Here is a 26,941-nt window from a genome sequence, read left to right as displayed (position 1 = left end):
CCTCTGCAGTTTGAATTAACAAGCTTTTACTATATAGGTAGGTGGTTGCGAGTCTTGCACAGCCCAAACCCCAAAGTTGCCTATGCATTCTTCCTACTCACGGGCCATCTGATGGCGCTTGCGTGTCTGCAGGGAACGGGCCCGCTGCCGGTCCACCCGGCGGGGGCAGCAGCGCTCGCACAAGTATGTCTCGGGGATGCGGCTGCGGTCCAGGCCCATGCAGTCCACGTGCTGCCACACCAGGCACCGGTCGCAGCAGATCATGTACTCGTCATCCTGGTTGAAGCCACTGCACACCGCAGCCGGGCAGAAGAGAGCGAGATGCTCACCTTCCTGTGCCACTCAAGGTGACCCCTCACTAGCCACTCGGCAAGACTGGCTATGCAGAGGGCAGGCAGTGCTCAGCTATCACTAGAGATCAGTGGCCTTCTGCCAGCAGTGGGCATGACATGGCCCATGACGACAACACAAACAGAGGCGCAAAAACCTTCCAATAGTCTGTAAAAAATGTGCCAACAAAAGCATCGTTTCATGACAAAATAAAAGAGTTTCACAATAACAAGAAATTATTAGATTTCAGGTGTTGCTTGTTTTCCAGGCACAAAACCCTGCATCAAGTGCCCCAAAGAACACTTCAGTGGCCAACTTCCTTTGCTACACACCAGAAAACTGTTTGGTGCTTGACACAGTTAGGGAGGTAGAGAAGATTATTTCTAATGTGCCTACTCTGCCCTTGAGCCACATTTCTACCCCTCCTCAGTCAGTAGGTGGCAGTAAGACTACTCTGAAGGCTTTGGGATCCGTAACATCTGGCACTAAGGCAGTTGTGCACTGACCAGATGCAGCGAGTGATGCTCTCCTCGGCAGGGAGTGCGCCTTCATCGTGGTGGGCTGCCGGCTCGGGGGGTGAGGGCCCTTTACGGTGATGGGCGGTGGCTTCAGGGGGCGAGGGGAGGGGTCCACCCCCGTTGGTCAGCGGGGGGCTGCCAACGGCCACCTCGAGCAAGGACGGAGGGGAGCCCAGAGTGCCGTTGAGGCGCGGAGTGCCTCCTCCTCCTAGAGCAGAGCCCCCCCCACTGGCAACAACCGGCGAGCGGGGAGGAGGTGGTGGTGGGGGACTCTGCGGGGGTGTTGCGGGCGGTGGAGCACCATAGTTGTGGTCCTGCACAGCCAGCAATGCAAGCAAAGCGGAAACAAGAGTCAGTGAACAACAGAGCCCGATGTGCTGCAGAGAACACTAACCCGTCCACTATTAGCATTGAAGGAGGGGAACACTCTCGTGGAGGCAGAGGTTCATTTGACCTAATTGGAAACCTTCCCAGGAAATAAGCAAGCTGCCCTTGAAGCACATAAGGCCATGAAAGCACATCCTCAAGAGAGCAGGAAATTGAGGCGAGTTGGTTAGGATTCATAGCAGGGCAGGACTGATGGAGGTACCTTCTTTAAAAGCTGAAAATCTCCCTTGCTTCACTCACTGCTTTCATAAATCAACAAGTTACTACACAGCGACTCACTCCGTTCTAAAATGTGTGCACTGTCATTTGGGCTTTCAGGAATCAAATTTACACCCAACCAGCCAGCTCTGCAGTGCAAATCAGCCCCTGCACACACCTGGTAGGGCAGGCCGAAGCAGTTGGCGTAGCCATGGTGGTGTGAGCCGCTGCGGTGGGAGCTCTTGATGAGAGCCGGGGCGGGGGCCACCGGAGGGGGGGGCGAGGCCACCGCCTCCACGGATGATGCCTCCTCCTCGGCACCCATAGCCACCGGACCGCCCTCGACCCTGAAAAAAGTACACCAGCACACCAGAGGCCCAGCTATTCCCAACAGACTATTCACAGCCGAGGGTCTCTGTGACGTTGATTGTGCAGCGTTAAAAATGCATTACAAAGCTGTAGTATGCACTGCACCACAGTGCAAGGTGCAACTGTAGTGATTAAGACTGCATACAGAGGTAAACTTTCCAGCAGTACCTTCCTCTTAGAACCTTTGATCAAAACTGTTATTAAGCCAAACTTGTTATTAAACCTGTTAAGGTTCATGACTAGTCCTCATTTGAGTAACAGACAGTATGAGTAAGTAGAACGTTCATTTGGGCGAGTTGGTATAGATGCATCTTTAGTAAAACAGCGCGAACAACGTAGGACAAGATGATGGAGGACACAGGACGGGCGCTTAGACAAAGTACATGACATGTCACACTAAAAGCGATAAAACAAGAGGCAGAGATGCATACGACGCTCAAATGCCACCAAGAAAGGCTATCTCTTTGTCACAAAGAATGACTGACGTTTTGCTTACACAACTGGCCTCTTGACTGATATAAAAGGCTTCCATTAATTCCTGCGTGGTCTGTTCACTGTGCGTATAAAGCACCTTCGTGCTATGCCAGATGGCCGTGCATTCTTTTTCTTTTTCATTACCTCACACTTTTTGCAGTGCCTGACCAAGTATGAAAGTTCCTTGTCATTTTCCAGATTATTTTTGTGCTCCTGTAACCTTTTATTTAGGCATCGTCCTGTCTGCCCAATGTACTGGGCTCCGCAGGAGAGTGGAATTTTGTACACAACTCCTTTGCGACAAGCGACGAGCTTGTTCCTGTGCTCGGTGCCACAACCTTTCCTTTTTCTCGACCGTTCCTTCTCCTTTTGGATCGCGGGACACAACTGTTTTAGTTTGTTGGGAGCTGATATTGCTACATTAACCTTATATCTATTTGCCACATTTTTTAGCCCATGGGTGATACGATGTAGATAAGGAAGTATAGCAACTTTTTTCTTTTTTTCTTGTTGGTTGTTACGTGTATGCTGAGTGTCCTGCTGTTTCACCCACTTGAGCAAACGAGCGCAGGCGTCGCTTACCGTAAAACTTGGGGACCTGGCAAGCCTAATTCTGGATAGCTGAGATTGAAAACTGTCGCTCAGAGAATGGTGACAGGATTTTGTCATGGAATTACAGAGGCAGGAACTAATACCATTTTTTACAATTTTGGAATGACCTGAGTGGGAACTAAGGAGCGGTTTTGTAGATCTGGGGTTATACTTCCAGCATACATGATCGGGACTGAATCGCAGGCGCAAATCTAACTGCAACTCTTCCTCGGAGGGTGCCTCGAAGGTGAATTCCAGCCCTGCTCCCCATTTTCTGAAAACCTTCAAAATGTCAGCCATGCGCGTTGTTAAGCGATCGCGTTCAGTAAACACCAGAAGGCAGGAGTATGTATCGGGTCAAGCGTCGCCCCGGTCCTTAGCGAAATATTTTTGATGTACGTGGATAGGGACCTCGAGAGGGAACTATCGGGAATGCACCTAAAGACCATTAGGTATGTGGACGACTACCTGGTGTTTACTGAACGCGATCGCTTAACAACGCGCATGGCTGACATTTTGAAGGTTTTCAGAAAATGGGGAGCAGGGCTGGAATTCACCTTCGAGGCACCCTCCGAGGAAGAGTTGCAGTTCTTAGATTTGCGCCTGCGATTCAGTCCCGATCATGTATGCTGGAAGTATAACCCCAGATCTACAAAACCGCTCCTTAGTTCCCACTCAGGTCATTTCAAAATTGTAAAAATGGTATTATTAGTTCCTGCCTCCGTAATTCCTTGACAAAATCCTGTCACCATTCTCTCAGCGACAGTTTTCAATCTCAGCTATCCAGAATTAGGCTTGCCGGGTCCCCAAGTTTTACGGTAAGCGACGCCTGCGCTCGTTTGCTCAAGTGGGTGAAACAGCAGGACACTCAGCATACACGTAACAACCAACAAGAAAAAAAGAAAAAAGTTGCTATACTTCCTTATCTACATCGTATCACCCATGGGCTAAAAAATGTGGCAAATAGATATAAGGTTAATGTAGCAATATCAGCTCCCAACAAACTAAAACAGTTGTGTCCCGCGATCCAAAGGGAGAAGGAACGGTCGAGAAAAAGGAAAGGTTGTGGCACTGAGCACAGGAACAAGCTCGTCGCTTGTCGCAAAGGAGTTGTGTACAAAATTCCACTCTCCTGCGGAGCCCAGTACATTGGGCAGACAGGACGATGCCTAAATAAAAGGTTACAGGAGCACAAAAATAATCTGGAAAATGACAAGGAACTTTCATACTTGGTCAGGCACTGCAAAAAGTGTGAGGTAATGAAAAAGAAAAAGAAAGAATGCACGGCCATCTGGCATAGCACGAAGGTGCTTTATACGCACAGTGAACAGACCACGCGGGAATTAATGGAAGCCTTTTATATCAGTCAAGAGGCCAGTTGTGTAAACAAAACGTCAGTCATTCTTTGTGACAAAGAGATAGCCTTTCTTGGTGGCATTTGAGCGTCGTATGCATCTCTGCCTCTTGTTTTATCGCTTTTAGTGTGACATGTCATGTACTTTGTCTATGTGATTTTTTTCTTTATAAACACCAGGTGTTGCCTAATAAACTTTAGTTGAGAGTCAGCGCCCGTCCTCTGTCCTCCTTCATCTTGTCCTACGTTGTTCGCGCTGTTTTACTAAAGACAGTATGAGGCCTTACAGAAATCACCCAGAGGGCCAAGCCCCTTCAGCCTAATTAATGTTGGTGAAGACGCACCACGTAAACTGCAACTACCACTGCATAGCAGAGAGCTGCAAGTCTCGAAGCTAACAAGGACTTGTCAGTGGCTACAATCCAAGCTGCTGCGAAGCACTCTTTACTAGCAGTGTCGAAAGCTAGCAAAGATTACACAGCCATGCATAATGCATGTCTGCACAGCACACTTCAACAGGCAAACAATACGGTAAATACAGTAAAAGCTCATTAATTCGAACTCGAAGGGGACCGGAAAATTGTTCGAATTAAGTGAAGTTCCGAGTTATCAAATGGACGCTAGAATAAGTGGTTATAGCGCCCCGCCAAGCGGACAGAACCCGAAGCAGTCACATCTAGACTCGTTATCGGGAGCTAGGCACTATTACATGTTTGTGGCGAGCATATTCTGAGAATTAAATTCATCCGGTTCTAGTGGCAAATGAAATAAACTTATCGGCCAGTTATGCGCCAGAAACAAGTGCTGGAAAGCATTCGCGAGAGCAGCGAGCTTTAGTGCTGGAATATATGACGCTATTTATGTTACAAAACATGTTTATTTAAAGGGACACTGAGGAGAAATTGAAGTTGGCTTGTATCGATAGAATACCAGTTCCTGATCACAAAAACGCCGCTCTTACTGAAAACAAAGCTCTTGCAAGGTAGAAAATAGCAAGAACCAAAATACAGGTATCACCACCACAGGCCGATCTCGCAAGTACAAGCGTGGTGATGCCATAGGACAAGAGACGCCACCTTGGAGGAATTTTCCATCCTACATGGTTTCGCAAATCTCTGAGGCTGACAAAGGTAGGTTGCGCAGATCAATATTGAAGTAAGTTTTGTTTTAAAACCAATAGTGAACTTTTATCACATAAGGAAGGCCGGCAAAGGACAACCTGAATGTTGGAAGCAAAGAAAACCGATGCTTGGCGGCGCCACAGGCGGCCAGGAGAGTTTCGATTTGTTATGGCGCTTCGCGCCTATGAGCTTTGCGTGCCCCGTTGTTTTGTTTTTGACGCGCCTCGATTTACAAGCGCCGAGAGCAGAGGAACTCCAAGTGCCGCTTCAAGTGCTAGTTAACCTTTGAAGGAGCCTGTTAAGGCTTGTCAGATGATCGCCACGGTCGATGAAAAGCTATGATGGCACGATGGTCGGTGATCGTACAAGGCAGCACTTGTGTATTCGCACGCCTGCCCGGCGAAACATTCCCGGCTGTGCCAGTCAACTCCAAACTACTTAATGGAAATCGTTTATTAGGGACGGGAGACAAGGTACAAGGCAGTTCAGGAAAATTGCTGACGGCCTAGCTCTTAGGCCAGGATATACCTAGCGAAAGCGCGGAGATTTCTGCATCAGAAGAGTGCATTCACTAGACGCGCCTTTATTGACGGCTGTACCTTGAGCCGTCGTGGCGGAGTGGTAGCGTCTCCGCCTCAAACGCCGAAGACCCTGGTTCGATTCCGAACATCGGCACAGGACTTCTTTTCTTTTATTCAGTGAGTGTGCGGGGGGTTTCAGTGGCTCCCATGGATGCCGCCGCCGAATGAGTCGGTTAGTGGTTAAGCGCAGGCTCTTTATGCTGCGTTTATGCTGCGGCGAGGTGCGCGAGCGCACTGCACGGCGAAGTCACGTCGGTCAAAGCGGGACCCTCTATACTCCAACTGCGCTAGACCGCCGATGCGTTCGGCGGCTTCGGCGCACTCTGACCGCACTGGCGGGAGACTTGGAGCATGTCTCTGTTTCGCGCGGAGTGCGTCAACCACCGCCGGCCCGGCCAGACTGATTTGGCTCCGCGGCGAGGTGCACGTTGTATTCAATAGCTGCGGCAGTTGGGCGGAGCTGTTCTTTTCGAGCTCGGCTAATTTAATCCATTCACAGTACATATCTGAAGGTACATGCAAGTGGGCAAGAGAGCCCGATCCAGTGGACCCGTTGAAGCGTCGTGCGCCAGCTTTAGTTTCAAGCCGCCGACTTTAAACGCGACCGCCCTTGAGCACCCATTTGTTTTTTGTGGCAAAAAAATAAATAAATAACTTGGCACTTGCAACCGTGGGAGACCGCGACGCCGCCTGCTGCGCCGAGCAACCGCGCCGTTCAAGGAATCACAATCCATTGGCCCCAAAGCAGCGGCCAGCCTCTGATGGGCGCAAGCGCCGACCTTGTCTTGGCCCGTTGTGACTCCCCGCACTGGGGTCATGATATTTAGTTTACAACAGCTGCTCTCTGAGGAAAGGGGAAACCACCCGCCGGCGCCCAACCTAACCGTGCTCCCTCAAAAGCATCGCACGCTTTGTGGGGCTGAGGTCGCTGAAATGCAGACCGGAGTTTTTGCGAGAATTACGTCGTCGGGTTCGGTGCAAACCGGTGCAAACGTAAACGAAGCGACGGTAGCGACCCCCGATAGATGCCTTCAACGTGCGGCGGCGGTAGCTTTCATTTCGGCAGCTGCTAGACCGCACCGCTAGCAGTCAGAAATCACGGAGTCTCCGTTTACGTAACATTTCACGTCACTCCGTTCTGTGTCGTCATAAGAGTTCTCCATGTCGTCATAAGAGTTCTCGAGTTTGAATCGAAGCGGCGGGAAAAAATTTTTCAACTTCGTATCCAAATTTCCTTGAAATAAATGCATCTTTCGCTCCCGGACAAGCGGCAACAAAGCCAAGAAATGCCGAACTATCAGATATTGCTAACAAAAAAAATTTGATAGGTTTCTCCTCAGTGTCCCTTTAAGGGGAAGGGTTGCCATAATTAAAAGTAATCGGTAAGTGCACTTGCTTGCATTTCTTCTGCCGAGACTCCATCAGCATTATCTGCAGCTTGCTTAAAGCTCCTGCACAATGTCAGAGTTATCATTGACAGAGAAGTGGCATGCTGCAACATCGAGTGCTGACGCCACTTCAAGTGCACTTGGTGGTAGCATAGTCTCATCGCCGCCGTCACACTCAGCACCGTCGGCTGTTCTCACTGCACGTGAGCCCTGCGATGTCTGCTGGGAGCATGCAGCTTCAATTATATTGGCGTCAATCAAGGACTTAAACGTCTACACGCTGCTGTCCACATAGCTCGCGCTCACAGCACCAACAGACGCCGTCATCGCCTGAACCGCCATACTACGTTGTTTACACCCCATAATCGCGACCCAGAGACCACGGCACAACGAAAAAACCTGGAACGACTCGCGCCGAAGCATGAGTGGCGCGGGCAAGTGCTCCGGCAGCGAAAACCTGCTACGGCATGCACCGGAACGCAGCCTCCATGAGCCTCGTGCACTCTGCTTTTTTTTTATTTTTCATTGCCTTACATCTCTGGAAAATTTGGAGTGTGTTTTACTCACTATGGGTCAACTTTATCTACGAGGAGCAGTCTCAGCCAGTGGCTCCTAGTTCGAATTAACCGTAGTGAATGCCGACTTGTTCGAATTATCAGGAGTTTCCCCCTTTGAAATACACAAGGCTGTGCCGGGACCCGGGCGTAAGTTCGAATTAACCCAGTTCGAATTAACGAGCTTTTGCTGTAGTCATTAACTCAAATTACTAAGAGCTGACTGTGCATTTCTGGGGTAGTTGGTTCATTCTATGAAATGTGTCTCTCGAGCAAAATAGGTGAGGACAAACAAATGGACACAAAAAATATACCAGTTGCAAGTTGTGTATTATACACAGTCTTTTGTGCCCCTTAATTTGCCCTATCTGTTTTGTGCAACAGAAGCAACATTAGAAAAGCAAGATGCCCTGCGATGAATCCAACTGGAGGCACAGCTGAAGCAGGGGGAAGGAGATACCCTATGAGGGTGCCAGCCAGAGTACCTAAGCTCCTGATCATGGCACAATGTGCCTCTGCAACTTGCAACATGCATTCCTGTTGCTAATGCTGCAGATCACAGTAACTGCATTTGCAAAGGGATAGCCGAGTAGAACTGAATTTTTGCATGCTCTCAATGAGCCCTGCAGATTGAGAGGTCTCAAGGTCAGCCCACAAACTCTGCTCACGTCAGGTGCGCACGTACTGCACAAGGCTAACTGCTGCTGACTTGGTGTGCCAGAGGAGGTGGCAGCAAAAAGTGAAAGCCACGCAGCCAACAACTAGGCTACTTCCTGGCAAGCTGCAACACATGGTAACTAGCACTCCTAAGCTGTAAAGAATTAAGGCAGTGGGGAAAAGGATGACGAAAGGGAGCGCCACTCACCCGGCAAGAGTGTCGAGCAAGAAGTCTGCACCCGGCACGGATGGGGCAGGGGGGGGAGGAGGAGGCCCCCCCAGGCCCCCCAAGCGCCGGGGGGTCTGCGTCAGGGCCAGGCTCATGCCGCCCTCCGCGGCACCTGGCCGGAGCTCCCCCGCAGCCACTGTGCTGTCGCTGCTGCTCGGGGACTCCGACACGCCTGCTGCTGCTCGTCAGGACGGTGGCACCACTGCGGCCGCAATGCGGGGCCAGCGGGCAGCCGCGGGGGCTGCGCGCAGGCCGCCATCTCTCTGCTGTCGCCCACCTCCTGCCCACTAGCCGCACCTGCAAGACAGCAGCCCCATCTCATCCCACAGGACACACCAACGAAACCTGATGGCAGAATGTAAGCATCACCTCAATTGGGCACATAGTAGGGGTTTCCCCCCCTACCCCAAGCAACATTCATTACTCTGGACCTTCCAAGTAAACAGCTTTTATGAAGCAGTATACAGCTGCTCCAGTTTTCAGAGTGCAGATGTCGTATGCAAAGAGCTCAGAAACAGCAGGCGCTCGTGCTTTCTACAGGAGGGGCAGCCTGAGCCATCGCAAAGGAAAAACACAGCACCACGGGGCCAAAAAGGAGGGAAGAACAGGACGGGTACAGTGGCTAGACAAGAAGATGTGCTGATCAACAAGCCACAAAGAGTAGTTCGGCACATCTCTGCTTCATGATGACAAGAACGGCGATGCTGTTTTCCAACCAGTGGTCACCAATGGCTCGTCCACTACTTGTCGCGGTTGCATCTGGCCTTCCCGTAACCTCAACTTTGGCTGAAAATATCTACTGCGCTGATTATCACTAGACAAGTGGCTGAAACAGATATGAACTCTTTTGGCAACGAAATGGTAAGTGAACGAGACGAGCTACTAACAAGCCCCGTGCTTCAATATGATGACAAAAATCCGCAAAGATGGCTACAAATCAGCAAGGAGGGAGCTAAACTATTGTTGCTTTTGTGCCACGAGATCCACTTTGGCTGTTTCAATGCCACGTCTATGCAGTGAGTCCGCTGGGTGGTTCCCAGGATCACGTAAGCTTCTCATTCAGTCTGACATGCTGCCACGTGCGCTACATTTTCTCAAAACTGCACACAATCCAGACAGCTTTACATGGAAAACTGTTCTCAAGATTCACTTCACGCAGAGTGCACACCGCGAGTGATAAATGAGCTGCATGCAGGAAAAATGCTGGATGCAAGCGCAAGCACATGTGCCATGTTATACAGACACATAAAACAGTCATCAAACTTTCTTGCTTGCGTGCGCTTGTGTGTGTCAAACTTTATAGAACCTACAATGCTACAGACAATTTCATTACTCTTCATTTACCATATGTTCCTTTCTTGCCAAGTGATCACTCATTATGTATGCCAACAAAAAGTTATGGCAAAGCAGTCACTCAACTAGACAAGGCTGACACTGTGGCTGCCCTTAGTGTCAACTGTATACTAAAATCCGCCCTTAAATCTGTAATGTATGGTATGACACAAGATCAAGATTGCAGTGCTTTTCAATTTTTTTCTGATGCCTGACTTTAACCATCTGCTCATTAAAACTGTTGTGTCTAATTATATATGGACGAAAGAGTTTTGTAAACCTCATGTTCCTATTCGCAATCTTCGTAATCGGGATCACTTTGTACTACCCAAAGCACGGACCAGATATGGCAAACGCCTTCGGAAGTATTATGTGCCGCAAGTCCTTAATCAAATAACTAAAGAAATCTTTTCGCTTAGCACTTGTAATACACTGAAATCGTTCCTTGTTAAATTGCACTTTTAATTACTACTAACTCGTTCAGTGCCATGTTGTCTTTTCCCTCTCTTTCTTTTTTCTGAACTGAGAATGCTCCCTGGGTTCTGCTGTGTCTGTCTTTGCGACAGCGCACACCAGGTGTGTTAGCTGCTGCCTGGCGCTGCCACTCAAGCCTTCCGTGGCTTCGGTAGGCCTGCATTTGAAATAAACAATATTACTATTATTATTATTTCACTATTAGCCACGCTCAAATGTGGTTGCTCCAACTGCAGTGATCATATAAAGACCCACTTTCCGCCACTAGAACAATCAACAAAACAAAAATGCACAACTGAATCAAACTTTCTAAGGCTTAGCACAAGCAGGCTCCCAACTTTCCCGCAGCTCATAAAATGAGTTCAAAATGGTGTCAGCTACCAGATTCTCCATGGCGCAAACCGCACAGTCCCAATCAGCTTTCTTCCTACGCGCATATGAGCTGCTTTTGCAAGGTTTTCAGCGCAAGCGAATAAATGAAACCACAGCACTAGGCATGGCAGTGCTCTTATGATCTCTCGGTTTAGATCTCTTGCTCTTATTATGCAAGAGATCTAAACCGAAACAACATTTTGGATGCTGCAGGGACAGATATATTGTACAAGAAGTCACAGCCCTCCTGAAACATGACACAGCTGCAGGAGACTTGTCGAATACAATACCATGGTGCTTTATGCGTAGATAGGTCACAGCACAGAGTGAAACAATGCCTGCCAGCAAAATGCAATCCATCCCAAAGGGAGCAGAAAAGGCGAGATTACAAGGCTGCCGGAAAGGCCAACAAAACGTGCTGCACTGTAGGCATCAGAAGCTGCATGGAACGAAATGCAAATTAAGGACGAGGCACAAACAGTGTGCACCAATCAAGAAAAGTTTACTCCTTGCTTGCGCGCGATAAGGATCAGCTAAAAGTAAAGCACAGTAAACTCCCTTTAAGACGAACTCGAAGGGACTAGAAAGTTTGCTCACCTGATAAAAGTTTGTCTTAACAGAAGTGCCCCTAAATAACACATACGAGTATATTGTGCATGTCCAGATATACATGTTACATGAAAATAATGAATAAAATAGCCTCTTTCAGAGAAAAGATGATTGCAAACAGCATTTATTGCAGTCTGGATGAAATGAGCTGAAGACTGAGAGCATGAAACAAGCTCAAGTTCTTCTGCTTGAAAATGGCACTGATCTAGTTTTCATTTTTCACTCTCTCTCTCTCTCTTTTTTCCCTGTATCTCACAGTGCCTGCTATTTGAACATATTTTTCTCATTTTTACTCTGCATCCTGCTCTGAGCACTTCGAAGGTGCCCAGCTGGTTATCTGGGCGTCGTGTCTCTTATCTCGCCCTTTATGTACCACAGCTTTTACCAACTCCATGAGCACACAGACCACGCGCCTTTCCATACGCCGCAGGCAAAGCAAGCAGCGCCTATATCTGGCCGTCACCGGGCCGCGATAATGTGTGCTGCAATGCTGAGTCAGTTGAAAATGCAGCCACGGAGTTTTTGAATCCCAAATCAAACAGCGGGTGCACCTTGCTGATACGTGCCTTTTAGTCTCAGGGAGGCAACATGCACAAGTGACATGCGCATGATGCAGAGACCTGACCATGTTGGATCTCTGCGCCAGTGCAGGTGCAATACTGCCCTGCTTTTTCCAAACCAGCAAAAAAGACCCCCCCCCCCCCCCCTCCCCCAAGCTCGCTTCCCCACAGTATTGCGCAAAGGTGCATGGAAGCCATCTTGTGGGGGTGCGCTTCCTTAGGTAGAAGCGTTTCAGCATTTCATATAGTTTTTATTTTCTTGACTGAGGAGAGGGAATGCCCAGAGAGTGCCGTTACGCGTGGTCAGCGTGGTTCGCGGCCACAGCAAAAGTTCATGTTAACTGAAGAACACACAAAACAGTTTGTTTAAGCAGATTTTTTTTTTTTTTTTGCATTGAGTCCTGCGGGAAACCACCCAAGTGGCCTCACACTGCTCATCTTATCGAAAAATTAGTGTTAACCGAGTTCGTCTTAAGAGGAGTCTGCTATAAAGTGCAATCACATAAACATTCCAAAGCTGACCACTGAAACACACTTCACGTAGTTAGAGTAAGCAGTTCCTTTGATAAGAAATAAACAAAGGGAAATTTGACATATGGTGCATTTACACCTGCAAATCGCCGAGGTTCTGAAACAGTTTTGGTCGAAAAATGAAAGTAACAGGATAGTTGCACGTTGCCCAATTTTCCAGTCTTGCGATCTCGAGTCACAAACCTGTAAACCCATCAGCAGCGCCTCAGAAGTGTGAAGGGAAGCTTTATCTACATCCGGCTTCTTGCTGCTGATAACAGTGAAGACTGATAACTTTCATTCAAAATGACCCCATTCAGGAAAGCAAACCACAGTTCCCGTTTGCCAGTCTCTGTGAACATTGGCTCCGATGACCCGCTCCTCAGCCGAAAGTCACAGCTGGTTGCATGCCCTTTGCAACTGCACGGTGTGCATGCAGCAGTGCTCAGTACATGAGCACTGGCAGGGCCTTGCACTCTGTCATATGAGCTGCTTTGGTCTGAATGCAAGACACAGTGGCACAAGTGGGTGTTCAAACCAGAAATTAATTTAACCAGAATGATTTCTCCTCAGCCTTAGGATGGCCAAATCATAGAACCAAATAAAAAATGGCACAAATTTATTACTCATTTTTCATTTCAAACTGGCAAAGGTGAGATGGGCTGAAGTGAAACCCTCTCCCTCCCCTCCGACGTGCCATTCACAGGCAATGAGCCTACCAAAAAAATACACGACGGACAATGAATCTCCTCCGAACCCTAGCTTCAGAGGCAATTTTTTAGTGCACTAGCACTTACAGTGATCCCTCCCTGCATTTATCCTTTATGTCTTCATTTTTTTGACTAAAGCCTGCTTCGTGGTAAGCTGCCTTCCTGCCCACAGGCTTGTGGGCAACCTGCCCAGGCGCGCATGCGTGTGTATACACATACACAGTCAGGCCCACTTATAACAGCCACAGATATAACAAACACTCGCTTATTGCGAACGAGTGAAGTTCTGCCATTAAAACATACATTAGGGTAATGACATTCGTCTCAGGCGCAACAAACACCTGTGGCCGCACAACTCGGTTACAGCAAACAAGGTGGCACCGAAAACTCTCCTATGAAATTGAAAAAATGACGCTTCCAGAAAGCACGAAGACTGAAGAGAGTCTCTTAGCCCTGTGACAACACCCTGGAAAGAAGATGCCGGCCCAGAAAAGCAAAAGAAAGTGAGCTGAAGTAACCGATGGCATGTGTGTGGGCCAGCTGGGAGAAAGGAGAGTCCCAGGTAGAAGCAGAAGCGCAGTGGGTGCGAGACAGTGGCAGCATCAAAAGCAAAGCTACTGCACATGGTCATGGGTCAGATAGCAGCACGACTTGAGAAGTTTGAATGTCTTGCTGAGCATGTTGTATGCGTTGCCTGCCCATTCGGCTCCACCTTTTGTGCCGCTACCATGTGCAGGCAGCACCAGATAGAAGATAGTGGAACTGATACATTTTAAGCGCATGAGTGCTGCGCTCCTTTGCAAGGGCCGAGGAATTGCAGATGACACTGTCAAAAACACACGTGCTCAGACGCACGTAGATTTGTCGCAACAAGTCGTTTATGCACAGTTGGCCAGATGTTGCCGCAGAGGACTAAGTTGGTGTGGAGGACTACATTGGTGTGGACGACAACATCGCACAGCTGTGCTCCGACGAAGCCACCCTACACAAAGTACGAGCACTCTCCTTTCTGTAGGGATCTGATTAATGGAGCTGACCTTCCACCAGCTGCTCTGGACACTTCAACCATGTTTGGTTGATTGGTTTATGGGGTTTAACATCCCAGAGCAACTCGGGCTATGAGGGGCACCGTAGTGAAGGGCTGCGGATAATTTCAACTATCTCAAGGCACACATCGCACGGTACACAAGCCTCTAGCATTCCACCTCCATTGAAATGTGGCTGGGATCAAACCCGCATCTTTCAGGTCAGCGGCTGAGCACCATAACCATTAAGCCACTACGGTGGCTCAACCATGTGTATTTATACCCCAGTCCTACACCAGATTGGGTATTGGCAAGGAGAACGTCACGGTCCTGGACAGACTTGAAAGCACCGCTTTTAAGAAGTAGATGCGCATAGCACAGTATTAAGTAAATAAACGCCACTTTGGTGGACTTGGTACTTCTGGCTATGACACTGGGTGCCCACTTACTACGAATATTGAATATAACAAATGCAATCACCATGGCCATCAGGTTCATTGCAAGTGGGCTCGACCATATTGTGTTGGTGTGTGCGTGGACACGCATACACACCTCTGGTAGGTTGTGATGGCATCACAAGGTCATGTGACCTAGGTGGCTGGTGGACAACAAACAATGCAAAACAATGGCACCACAGTGCGAGCACACCGAATACAGATTTGGCCTAACTATGCAAACTGAGTGTATTTTTTAATGCTACAAAGTGGGCCTACATGATCACTAGTCAGGCAGTGGCATTGCAGCTCCTTTAGGACTACATCAGGTGGGCTGTCTGCTACCTCCCTGCTTGAGGATTGTCAACAGAAGGAGGCTCCCACTCATACAAGAAACAAACTTAAAAAATAGAAACACAGCTTTTGTCTCACCTCTTTCGTGTTGCTCAAGTAAGACAGTTTGGATGAGTTTGTAAATTAAATCCTACCCAGGCATGCTAGAGATGAGTTGGTAGATGGCTGCTTATAGGCATATATGATGTGCATTCAGAATAGGAAACTACTCTACCTACAATCTGTCATCACTTTACTTAGGCTACAGCAACTGCCAGTCCCACTGTATTTTTATCTGGGCAAATTGAAAAGGTGAGGATAACTGAACTGAAGAAAATGCAGCAGCCACAACAGGGAGGAAAAAAAGAACAAACAAAAAAGAAATGAGTCTTTAATGTTTTCAAATTACTGTGCCCAAGTTTTACTTGCAGAAACGGTTTTCATAGAGCTACTAAAATAAGGCTCGCTCCAAATTTTCACAAGCACATGTCACAACCCATTCTGATTCGTAATCACATGGACAGCTTCGATGGAGGCGAAACGCACAAGGCACCCATGTGCTGTGCAATGTCAGTGCAGATTAATGATCACCACGTTACAAACTACGGCTTTCGCTCAGACTTTTCACACATGCATTCATCTGTCCTCAAGATTTCTCTTCATCTTACTCCATGAAGGGCATAGGCGTTGCCTAGAGAGCACCATGCACTTTGTGCTACGCCAAACTTGAGATTTCAAGACGGCCCTTTGAGGGTGAAACACTAGTACACCTCGATATGCCGACGAAATGTCGCTAGATCCTTAAAAATTCAAAGCTCAGTGTTTCAACTTGTTTGGAAGAGCATTGTTCGGAACATACGGAGGTCGTGGGTTCAGATCCAACTGGCGGAATGTGGTTGTTTTTCTCCAACTTTCTGAACAATCAATTTTCAGCCATTAGTTGATCAAACTGCTTATTTCCCATTAATCAACACAGAAAAAAAAATGTAAATACCCGTATATTTTCCTTGGTTTCGATGACTGCTGGCTTGCTTAGTATATAAGTGTTGCTACAAGAGGTTGTCTTTTCTTATTGTTCTTTTGCACTATATGAGAAATATGTGGACACTGCTTGGACCCATAGCCAGCACCTAGTGATTGGTGTACCAGTACCTTGCAGTGCAAGGTATGTAGCACAAATGGGTAGCTGTTTATATGAAAGATTAAAGTAAAACAGCACTTGTACACCCTTCAGGCCATGCCCTCAGGCTATTCGAGAGAATGCTGAAAAAAAAAAAAAAGTTGGAACCTGACCGAAATCTTTCCTGCTGTCACGTAAATGTGCACTGCGAAGATTACACTGACAAAGCCTCAAACCCATTGCCCTGCACTGTCTCCTGAACAGGAATTAGCGATCACATCCGGGCTGCAATAAGCAGCACAGAGCAAGGGCTCCCTCTTTCATCTTCAAAAATGTCTCCACGTGCACTGCAGCTCCAATGCACCCACTGACTGCCCACTTTGTTCCAGTACTGGATGACTGTGCTTCATCACAGCCACATTCCTTACTCTGTTCGAATTCCTAGGCTCTTTTAAGTGGTCACGAAGACAGAAGAGCCAACTGTAGATATTCTGAACGTTTACTGAATCACAGCTGAGTTGAACCGTAGTTTACAGCACTTGTGTGATAACCACTCTGCTGGCAAAGTCACTTAGTGCGCATTGGCACTGCACTGGCAATTTCTGGTCTTGAGGTACCAACGTCGCACCCTACGCTGTAAACATACACGATAGTTTACAAGCGCTACTGGGGAGGACCTCTGTGCAGTTGCCAGTGAATTTCTCACACACGCCGAGTGCGTCTCGCCCGAAACCGCTCACGAGTGCCTCAGGTCACATCGACGAGGCGATCGAGTTTGGTGGGGCTTAGAAACAACGGATCGCACAGAAAGCGAGGGCCGCTGTCGAACAGAGTTCTTTTATTCCAGTCAGCGCCATTCCCAGGATTTGCGCACCGCAAAAGAGAACGCGGCGTCACAAAATACCGTAGAAGGGCGAGGGTCCACATTGAGAAGCGAATCCGCGCACACCCTTTCAATCGCGGCCGCCGGGGGACAGCAGTCGGAGACAACTGGAGCTGACGGTGCCCCCCCCTCCCCCGCTTCACCTCCGCAACCTTTCGCTCCTGGGCCGCAGAAGGTGCTCCCGGGCCACGCACTCCGAACGCCACCACCGATCAACAGGGCAGACTTGCCACCGCCCCACGTGACGGAAGAGGGGCTGGAGAGAATACGCCGCCGCCAAGACGCGTCCCCGCGTTATTATCGTCAAAGGAGCGGAGCCGAAATCATATCAACGAAAAAAGAAGAATCCCCACCAACCCCAACCTCCTCTCTCTCCGTTTTCGCAGCCGCCTCCTCTCAATACCAGACAAGCGCGCGGCACGACGGGATATTATCCGGGGCTCTGCAACTTTCCTTCTCGCCCCCTCTCGGCACAATCGTGGAGAGGGAAACAAAAACGAAACCAACAGCGCTCCCGAAGGTGCGGTGGAAAGAAAAGCGCTCGCCGCAAGTTTAAAAAAAATTACAAAGGCGTAGACATTAAAGGAGAGAGCGAAAAATACGAAGAGAGGCACGCGGCGCCTCAGCAGCGAGACAACAAACAAAACAGGAGTGGAAAGGCCGGCTCTTGGAGCGCGTCCAAAACGCGCCGCCGCAGTCCGCAGCAGGGAGGGGTGCGCCGCTCATGGCATAAAACGGGCGGAGGAAAGAGGAGGAGAGAAGCGACAATGGAAGAGAGAAATAAAATAAATGAAATAGCGAGTCAACCACTGCGTCGGACTGCGCGCGCAAGCTGCCGCCGGCCGGAGCCACTTTCTCCGTCTGCATCCGCGGCAAATGGGTCGCGCTCACGACCGCACCGGAGGGGGGGACGGCAACGTCGGCTGCCGACTGCCGTCCACCCCTCCGGCCTCCACGCCGGCAAGAGGGAATATGGCCGCTCGATTGCGAAACGGCGCATCTCTCGATCGCCCGTGGGCAATGCGCGGCCGCACAGGAAAGCTCCACAACGCGCTACCCACGCGAAGTAGCAGCGCCGAACGAGGTGGTCAACGGGTTCACGCGCTGCTACCTGTCATGGGGCGCTTTGCCTCTGCGCTCCGTCGCCGACTCTTCCAACTTTGAGGGAAAAGCAGCCGGTATATTGAGTGTCTCAGCGCAAGTTTGACTTGACAGGCGCGAAACGAAAACATATCCGCGCACGTACAGGTCGACATAAACGAAACGAGGCGCCATGGCGGCGCAGTCCGCTCGCTGCTTTCGTCTGCTACGTTGCGCCCGCAGCGCCGCCATGTTGGGACAATCGCACCCACCGGCCCCGAATCTACAAGGCGCGACACGGGCCAAGAGGTCTCGTCTTTCTCGGTGTTATTGCCAGCAGACAACGCTGGCACATTAGTCAAATATGGCTGCGCGAACGCAACGCGCACTGAAAAGACAGTGCCTATTATGTGGGGACACAAACAGTAGTCGTGGCATGAGATAGATGGCGCCACAGGCTACGAAATTCCCACGCTAGGGTTAGCAGTTTTTCTCCTCGGCTTGGCACCACTCTTCCGGAGAGAAGTGGGCGCACCGACTCGCTCCCCTAGGACTCCCGCTGGACGTCAAATATGGCGCCACCCTGACAGAGCCCCAGATGCGAGAGGAGGGGGGGAAGAAAGCGCGGAGGCGTACACGTCCATTATACGACAACGGAGGAAACAGGTACCGTGGACACTAGTGGAAAAAATTGCAATCGTGCGACGAACGTATAGTCGAAAGAAGCAAGATTCTCGCACAGACAGCTGTCACTGGGGCGCCAAAGAGCGACGCAGGAAAGCGAGAAATAAAGAGTATCTCGGACACAACAACTTCTCTGTTTACAGTGCGCTCGAGACACAAGGCGCGATAACGGGACCATGGAGACCTCGAGAGGGACGCCTCCATGCGACGACGGCACAATGGCCGTCCAACAGTGGACCGATGGCCATCCGAAACTGCAGCAAGGCAACGGCAATCCCGGATTCTGCTCAGATGGAGCAAGCGCTTGTTTTCTTCAGCCGTGCGGGGCATCCCTATGGAAAACCTAAAGTACACGAACGATTATATCACAGGTCGCCTTCACTGCACATCCGGAGCTGCTGGTGTAGCGAAACTTTTTAGCCCTTTTAAGTTGGGAAAGGCGCATTCGTGGAAACATGCTGCAAGCAGGCTAGTAATGCCGACGAATGCTGCCTTCCCAGCAGGCAAATTTCTCGAGGTGCTGGGTGCACACAGAAAACATAATACAACCTCAGCGAATTTGCCCGGGCGGGCGCGAAGCGAGGGGACGTCTCGAGTGCGAGACCCCGGGAGTCGTTCGGTCCCCTAGGCCTAAGGCACCCCTCTCGATCCTGGGCTCGCGCAGCCATCGCACAGGGCCAGCCTGATCGCAAAACACGTTCAGGCGCCTGACGGCCGTCGTAATCGGCCACTCTCGGTAAGAGCGGCGTGACACTCGCGCAATTGCGGCGCTTCACCATTCCCTTGCGTCGTCTCTCCGACGAGCGAGGCGCGCTCTCCCCAGAGCTGCGCGATCACGAAACAGGTATGAAAACACGGTGCTGGCGTGTTTCTACGCGCTCGTCAACACTTTCTCTCGGCATTGCTGCCGAACTGACAGGGCAAGGGTGCCTGTCGCTCCGAGCGGACGTCAAAGCTCGGAGCACAGGCACGGGCGCCCGAATTCACCTACCTGTGCTTAGATGGCCCGCAGCTCGGGGTCAGTACAAGCCTTGTGCACAAGTTTTCGGGGGGAAATGCCACTTTCTCCAAGTCAATCTGTTCCCGAAGATCGCGGGCACTTGGCTACATCGCAGTCACAAGCGACGAGGTTGCTCTCGCTCGCCTATCGATCCTTCAGGACGAGCCAAATCACCGCGATGATCTTGAAAGCTGTTCTTGAGACGCAGAACTATGTCGGAGCCCTTCGTGAGCACTGCTGGGACGAATCCGCCAGCGCTGTTGGCACTGGGGACGCACACATTCAAATATTCGTACGAGACAAATGGCGGCCATTCAGTGTTTGACTGCGCGGGGCTCTCTTATCTAGCTGCAAGGACGCTGCGCCTCCTAACACCGAAATCCGTACCTTTTCTACACTTCTTAAAAATTTAAATTTTAACTTTTTATTTACTACAATAAAATTTAAGAGCATAATGTTTACTAAGATAATTAAAATATTTTTTGTACAAGAAACGAAAGTGATTTTTTCTAGATTTCAGTTTCGTTTTTGCAGCAATGCCAAATGTTTATTTCACGCATATGATACCACTACTGTAGTGCCACGAAGTTGATATTTCAGAAAACATCATTCAATAATTTCCAAGAATGATTTTGTGTATGCACAGGCTGTTCTTACGTGAGTTTTATAGTATAGTAATGCGTGCAAAAACCGACCAAACACACACTCTGACCGTTCTGACACCGTTTAGCTGCCGTTCGATTCAGTAGACACATTTCAGGTTTGATACAACACAAAAGAGATAACTGTTTTTAATAGGAAGCAATTAACTGCGTTGAAATGTTATTTATCTTCTTTCCAAAAATGCAGTGAATTCTGCTAAAGGAGTATAAACAGCTAATTTTGATTGCATGTTTTTTTCATTGCAGTGATGTGAGACGTTACTAATTATATGGACCACAACTGTAACCACAACGTGGCATTCGCCTACGACCGCTAAATAATTTACAACCAAATTTTTCTTGCATACTGTTTCGGTTTCAACAACACTGTGATGTCATAGGTACGTCATACAGTTTATTAGTCCTGAACAAAATGCCTGAAGCGTCTCCTCGATTTCAATGGGCTCCGAGCTCGCCTCGATATTGCGCAGACTGGCCGCAAGGCAGCGCTATAAGCTGACCCTCAATTTCGGTTTTAATTGCTGGGAGACAGTGATGGGGAGCGCCCGATCATGCTGTTTCATCCTTTTTTCGGGCTTTAGCAACAACTTTTAGTTCATTAATGACAAAAAAACATGTTTTTAAATGTCTCAGAGAGCAGCAAATGCTTAAGAAATCTTAGTTGACTTCCACATAATACTGAAAGAGGATCATCAGTTTCGAAATCTATAAGCGTACCGTGCCCCCCGTTCTATCATGCCGTTAGGACCTTTTGTCTGCTGCATAACCAGTAACTTTTCGACGGTTTACAAAAAAAGGAACGTGTTCGAAACATCCATATTTCAGCAAGTGCTTGAAGTGGCGAGCAATGCCGCAAAATAAGTATTTACACTGCATGATCCATGCATGGTCGTAATTGTACTGTTGCCAATGGCAAGAAATAAACTACCTCGGATAAGCAAAAAGAGAAAATAATCCACGAGATAGAATAAGGACTGGAGGAAGTCCGGAATTACCTGAGCTCTGAACTGTAGCCAGGTGACCCGTGGCAAAGGAGGACTACATATGACGCTCAATGGATGAAAGCTGAGACGTCGCGGTAACTTGCCTGGGGAGCCGCTGGCCCGCGGGGGGCACAGCCCTCATATCTAATGTTCTTAGAACTTTGCGAGGCGCGCGTCTGTTACAATCTTGCTGCGGAGCATTGCGAGAGATTTTTCGATCGGGTGAAGCAGATCTTGGAGGGCTGCAGCCTAGCTGCGCTGTTTCTGGTCATTTTTCCGACGAGCTTTCGCCGAACGGTACCTCCTTGAATAACGTTGATAAATTTCAAATAAACCCATGCCCCTCTTCTCTATTCTTTTCGAAACACAGTTCACTAGGTTCCTGTGTGATGCACACGCGCAGTGACGTCGGGAGTAACACAGCAGGCCTGACTGACCGGATTTCTCCAAATTACAAGCACGTGCGTTGATGAAATGACAACTGGAACAAGGGGAGTATCAGACATGGTGAGCGAATTGTTTATATTAAAAAAAAAACTGCGCTTGAAGGCACAGACACGTGCGCACTTACAAGGAAAAATGGCATGCGTCGGTGCGATGAAGGCGGCGGAAATCGTATTCTTACTGCATGCAGTTTCAAGAATTTTCGAGAAAGAGGTTTCTTGTCTGTTATGCTAAATGCATGGTTTGTTAGCAACGGTTTGATGAACTTCTTGCATATAATATGCCGCTATCGTTGTTAATTCTCACAGGTCAGGACAGGCAAACCCGCGGTTTTATTCACACTGTAGAGCAAGCATGTGTCCAGTGGCCTTTGAAGACGCGTTCGGTCTTTGAGCATGATATCGACGAGCTTCTTGAGGCCCTGTAACACTCTTAGGAGCGCTGACGTCAGTTAAAAGAGACCACCCCTGTCTTGGTCAAACTGTCTACTGCAGTAGCATTTCCTTGGCTGGAAATGCAAGCTGCGAACTGCAGAATAATTTGATGTAGTGTTTGCCTGCCAGTTTTTTCTTTGAATTACCTTGAGCCGTCTTTCCCGCAGTTCTAAGTCGGCAGAAATTTCATGGAACGAAACGCCAGGCTTCTTGTTTCGCTGACTGCACATTCAAAACGGAACGCAACAGCAATGCAGTTTCACTAACTACTCCCTCCAGCGACTGCAGTCATCGACGTGTCACTTGTCAAACGGTAACACCCCACACACCAAACAAATATTATAAGAAACAGCGCACCAGAAGGCATACTTCTTGCCGTAACAGCAGTCACAAGAAAATTCTGTGCCGCCTGCGTGTCGTCTGCTAGGATGGATGGATGGATGGATACGGCTGAACCCTTTACATCGGGCGGTGGCTCAAGCCACCTAGCCATGTCTTGTGAAATTTTACTCCTGTCTTGCTTTTAGCCACCAATCAGATAACCTTCGCTTGGTTACTTCTAACCTCTTAAAATCCACTTTCCCTTCACTATCCCTAAACCCCAATGCCTTGGGTAAGTCAGCACCGCTGCCTTCCACTGTAGGGTGAAGCCCTTTACAGAAAAGTATCAAGTGTTCAGCTGTTTCCTCCTCCTCTCCGCACGCAATGCACAAAGTGTCTATCTCCTGGTACCTGACTCTATACGTCTTATTCCGCAAAACTCCAGTCCTGGCCTCAAACAACAAAGAACTTCCCCTACAATTATCATAGATATTTTCTTTGACAATTTCCTGTTTAAAGGTCCGGTATGTAGAAAGTTATCTGAGAGCGCCGCCATACGGCTGACGTGCGCTCTACGGCAGTCAGAAAAACCCCTGACGCTTCAGGCATGTTCTTCAGGAGGCATTGTGTTAACTCATGGAGGAAGGAAAAGTTTTTCTTCCTCCATGTATTAACTACAGAGAAAGCTACAGCATGTGCGCGCAAAGCATCGTGGGGCGATGAGCTCGATGATGAGGGCGATGATGTGGGACAGTAGGTTTTTTTCAGAACGCAGTGTGGCTTTGTGGCTTTACTGAGATATCCCATTCCGTATCCACGGCGCGCTCCGCGCGCAGACTTCTACGTAAAAGTAGTGTGCAAAAGCCATAGTAGCGAAAACGCAACAGCACATGACCTCAATAAAAGGTTTTTTTCTGAAATGCTGTGGAATAACCTTTTAAAATGTTGAAGTCGACAACATATTTTTTTTAAAATGCGCATGTTAAGCATGAAATGGAAAGGGTATCAAACTCGAGGGCATTATTGATTATCAAAGAACGTTTGCTTTTTCATGTTTTTTTAGCCAAGCGTTGCAGTTTTGCAGTCAGTAGTTCTCCGCCCATGATGCTTAGAGCGCCCATGGTCAGGTGGTCTCGAGGAAGGTCTATGTAAACTCCCATAGGCGGGGCGGCAGCTTTCCCTCTAGTTAATAGTAAGAATATTACTCTATGAGGTACGTATAGGTTACGTGAAGCATAAATAATTGCAATAAAATCGCTTTTTCTTCAATTATTGTCGCCCCGCCGCGGTGGCTCAGTGGTTAGGGCGCTCGACTACTGATCCGGTGTTCCCGGCTCGAACCCGACCGCGGCGGCTGCGTTTTTATGGAGGAAAAACGCTAAGGCGCCCATGTGCTGTGCGATGTCAGTGTACGTTAAAGATCCCCAGGTGGTCGAAATTATTCCGGAGCCCTCCACTACGGCACCTCTTCTTCCTTTCTTCTTTCACTCCCTCCTTTATCCCTTCCCTTACGGCGCGGTTCAGGTGTCCAACGATATATGAAACAGATACTGCGCCATTTCCTTTCCCCCCAAAAACCAATTATAATTATTCAATTATTGTCGTTCCGGTATTTGAAACAGGCTGCCTTGAGTATTGCAACAGCAAAACTGAAACCAAAACATTAAAAAATGGAATTCAATTGTAACATATACAATGGCCGTATACGAAAAACACAGTTATTCATGTATACTAATATTTTATGCATCACCACAAAGGAGAAAACACGCAACCAAAAATTAGATGTCTATTTTTTAATGTCGTTGTAGTCAAATCGGGTTTTCTACTTGGCACTAGATTATGTACTGATATAGCGCGCTATACTTCGCATTCCTCTAACCAATATTGCTCCTCATGTCTCCAGTTTTTAACGGGAACATTCTGTAAATTTCGTGCGCTTGCGACTTGCGCATCACTCTTTCGAACCCGAAGTACCCGAAGTGGAGACTAACATCAATAATGCTGTGTTACGAAAACTATGGAGGAGAGTGTCAAGTTGCAGTCACCTGCTGTAGTGTCTGTCGGCGATTGATAGTTTACGAACACTTTTGTTTGTTTCTTAATGAAAGATGAAAAACATCACTGGTTACCAGGATACAGTAATGCTCAGCCTACGGCTCTGCTCAAGGAGGCGCGAAATGGCGCACTACTCCTGGCAACATTGCACTACAGTTTGTTTTTATTAACGTTACGTTTTTATGGCAGAATGTTCGCGTAGATGTGTGTCGATATGCCATGGTTGGCAGCGAAAGCAGCGAAAGTGAAAGTGGGGCACGCGACCATTCGGGCTTATCGCTGAGCCTTGGTGCATTCGTCGTTCTGCGATGAGAGTGTCTGTCTGCTGCTTGAAAAAGTAAGGAGCCAGCGTGCATTGTGAGGCGCAAACGCGAGGAGCTCATTGCGCCTGGCGTCCCATTCAGTTGCTCGACGCGTACGTCGCCGGTCGCGTAGCTCTCGATCCCAGCGCGGGCTGACGGCGTCCGTCAGCTTGGGGCGCGTGTGCGCGGCAGTAGTGGCGCGTGCATTTTTGCTCGTGCGCGCGAGCACCAATCTTGCCATAAATACACCGGGAAGGCCTCTGACGCACGGGCTGCACAGGCGACCCAGAAAGCGCACCAGCGGCGCATGCGCCGATCCGCGCGTCTGCGCGCGACGTCGTTGGCGTGCGGCGGACTCGTCGATGCAGGAACGGGCGCCTCGGGGGAGAAAAACTTAAATAAATAAACGGAAGGAAGTCGGGCAGAAAGGGGGCAAAGGAGAGAGCTGGCCCCAGAGCCGACGCACCACCGAGGCGGCATGGCCGTGGCGAGGTAAAGGCCCGTCGAGGGTGCCGCTGACGGCTACTGAGCCGCGAACGAGGGGCGAAAATAAACGCCGCTAAGCCTAGTGCGGTGGCGGCGATGACGCGGCGGGCGACGTGAGTCCGAGGCCCCTGCGAAGCGCGCTTCCACCGCGGGCCCGGCCACTGCGGCGAAGCCCACCCCGGCAGCGGGATGCTCGAGCCGTCGTCGTCGGAGGACGAGGGCGGCAGCGACACCGAGCCGGTCGAGGACGAGGTGTCGGAGGCGACGGCGTCGGCGGCCTCGGTGACGGGCTCGTCGCTGGAGCTGCCGCGCAGCGTGAGCGCCACCCGCAGCCTGTCGCCGGCGGCCGCCGTGCCGGCCGACTGCTCGGCGACGCCGTCGCGCTCCAACAGCCTCGCGCGGCCCTCGAGCCCGAGTCCGTCGCTGGTGAGCGAGAAGGACGAGGCCGAGCGCGAGGAAGAGCAGCGCAAGAAGCGTCTCCAGCTGTACGTGTTCGTGCTGCGCTGCGTGGCCTACCCGTTCAACGCCAAGCAGCCGACGGACATGACGCGCCGCCAGACCAAGATCACCAAGCAGCAGCTGGAGACCATCCAGGCCAGGTTCCAGGTGCGTGGCAGCCAATCCAATTAATTATACTCGGCATAGCATATTCGTTCCTCGGGGTTTTGCTAGAACGAGCTTGAACCCAACTGCCGCAATTCCTCCCGGGCTGTGCACGCACTCTTAGCTGCTCACTGGATGCATTCTGGATGCCTTCCAGCCACACAGCTTCTCTCTGCAGTTAATTTCCTTCTAGATCCTTCCTTGGCACTTGGTCAGACTCAAAGCAGTGTGCTTTCATTAGATCTATTACAGCCATTAGTAAAAGGAGTTTCCATGGTGTCTGCAAAACAGGTGTTGGTCCACTGTAGTGTGCAATGGACTGGTCACGTCGGACCTTGTTGCAGCTGCAGCATTGTTTAATATAAAAAAAAAATTGCCCTAGCTGCGCTGTCAAAGAATTGACTTGGTGCTGTTTCCGTTCACGGTGGGCCCAATGCGCTTGGTAAACAGCTTGAAAGAGGGAGAAAAAAGGCACAAGTTTGCATCTGTCAATCATTGAGGCAGTTAATTCTGTTATAATACTGATGAAAGGCTGTTCGCAACTTGTTTTCATCAAGAGGTCCCAAAGCGAAACCTGCTGGGGTCTTAATTCCTACCGCGAGTAAAGAAAAAGTAAGTCTGTAAATATAAGCAAACAGTAAACAAAAAAATTGAAGATCCAAGTAAAGGCTAGTTTCCTTAGTTCTAGGGTATGGATGTATTGTGTGGGACCCTTACTACACCGAATGCATTGCAGGAGTGGAGCGCATTCAGCATCTCGCTGCCAGATTTGTT

The 26,941-nt window shown here is 49.3% G+C and overlaps 2 protein-coding genes across 14 annotated transcripts in view; one reads left to right on the top strand and one right to left on the bottom strand.

Annotated features, from left to right (window-relative positions):
* The window catches only part of LOC144106674 (uncharacterized), a 100,551-nt gene extending 80,351 nt beyond the window's left edge, over positions 1 to 20,200 (bottom strand). For both annotated transcript variants that reach the window (XM_077639516.1, XM_077639517.1), the window contains exons 1-5: positions 19,869 to 20,200; positions 8,731 to 9,048; positions 1,612 to 1,780; positions 837 to 1,162; positions 102 to 289 (exon numbers count right to left, since the gene is read on the bottom strand). In XM_077639516.1, coding sequence (XP_077495642.1) covers positions 102 to 289; positions 837 to 1,162; positions 1,612 to 1,780; positions 8,731 to 8,846 — 799 coding nt within the window. In that variant the 5' untranslated portion in view covers positions 8,847 to 9,048; positions 19,869 to 20,200. The remainder of the gene's footprint in view (positions 1 to 101; positions 290 to 836; positions 1,163 to 1,611; positions 1,781 to 8,730; positions 9,049 to 19,868) is intronic.
* Positions 20,201 to 24,935: 4,735 nt separating this feature from the next.
* Cadps (calcium-dependent secretion activator 1) overlaps positions 24,936 to 26,941 on the top strand; it is a 164,567-nt gene continuing 162,561 nt past the window's right edge. For all 12 annotated transcript variants that reach the window (XM_077641032.1, XM_077641028.1, XM_077641026.1 and 9 more), the window contains exon 1: positions 24,936 to 26,170. In XM_077641032.1, coding sequence (XP_077497158.1) covers positions 25,754 to 26,170 — 417 coding nt within the window. In that variant the 5' untranslated portion in view covers positions 24,936 to 25,753. The remainder of the gene's footprint in view (positions 26,171 to 26,941) is intronic.

This window comes from Amblyomma americanum, chromosome 10 (assembly GCF_052857255.1).
Source record: "Amblyomma americanum isolate KBUSLIRL-KWMA chromosome 10, ASM5285725v1, whole genome shotgun sequence".
Taxonomy (NCBI): Eukaryota; Metazoa; Arthropoda; class Arachnida; order Ixodida; family Ixodidae; genus Amblyomma; species Amblyomma americanum.
This window is presented reverse-complemented; position numbering and strand designations above follow the sequence as displayed.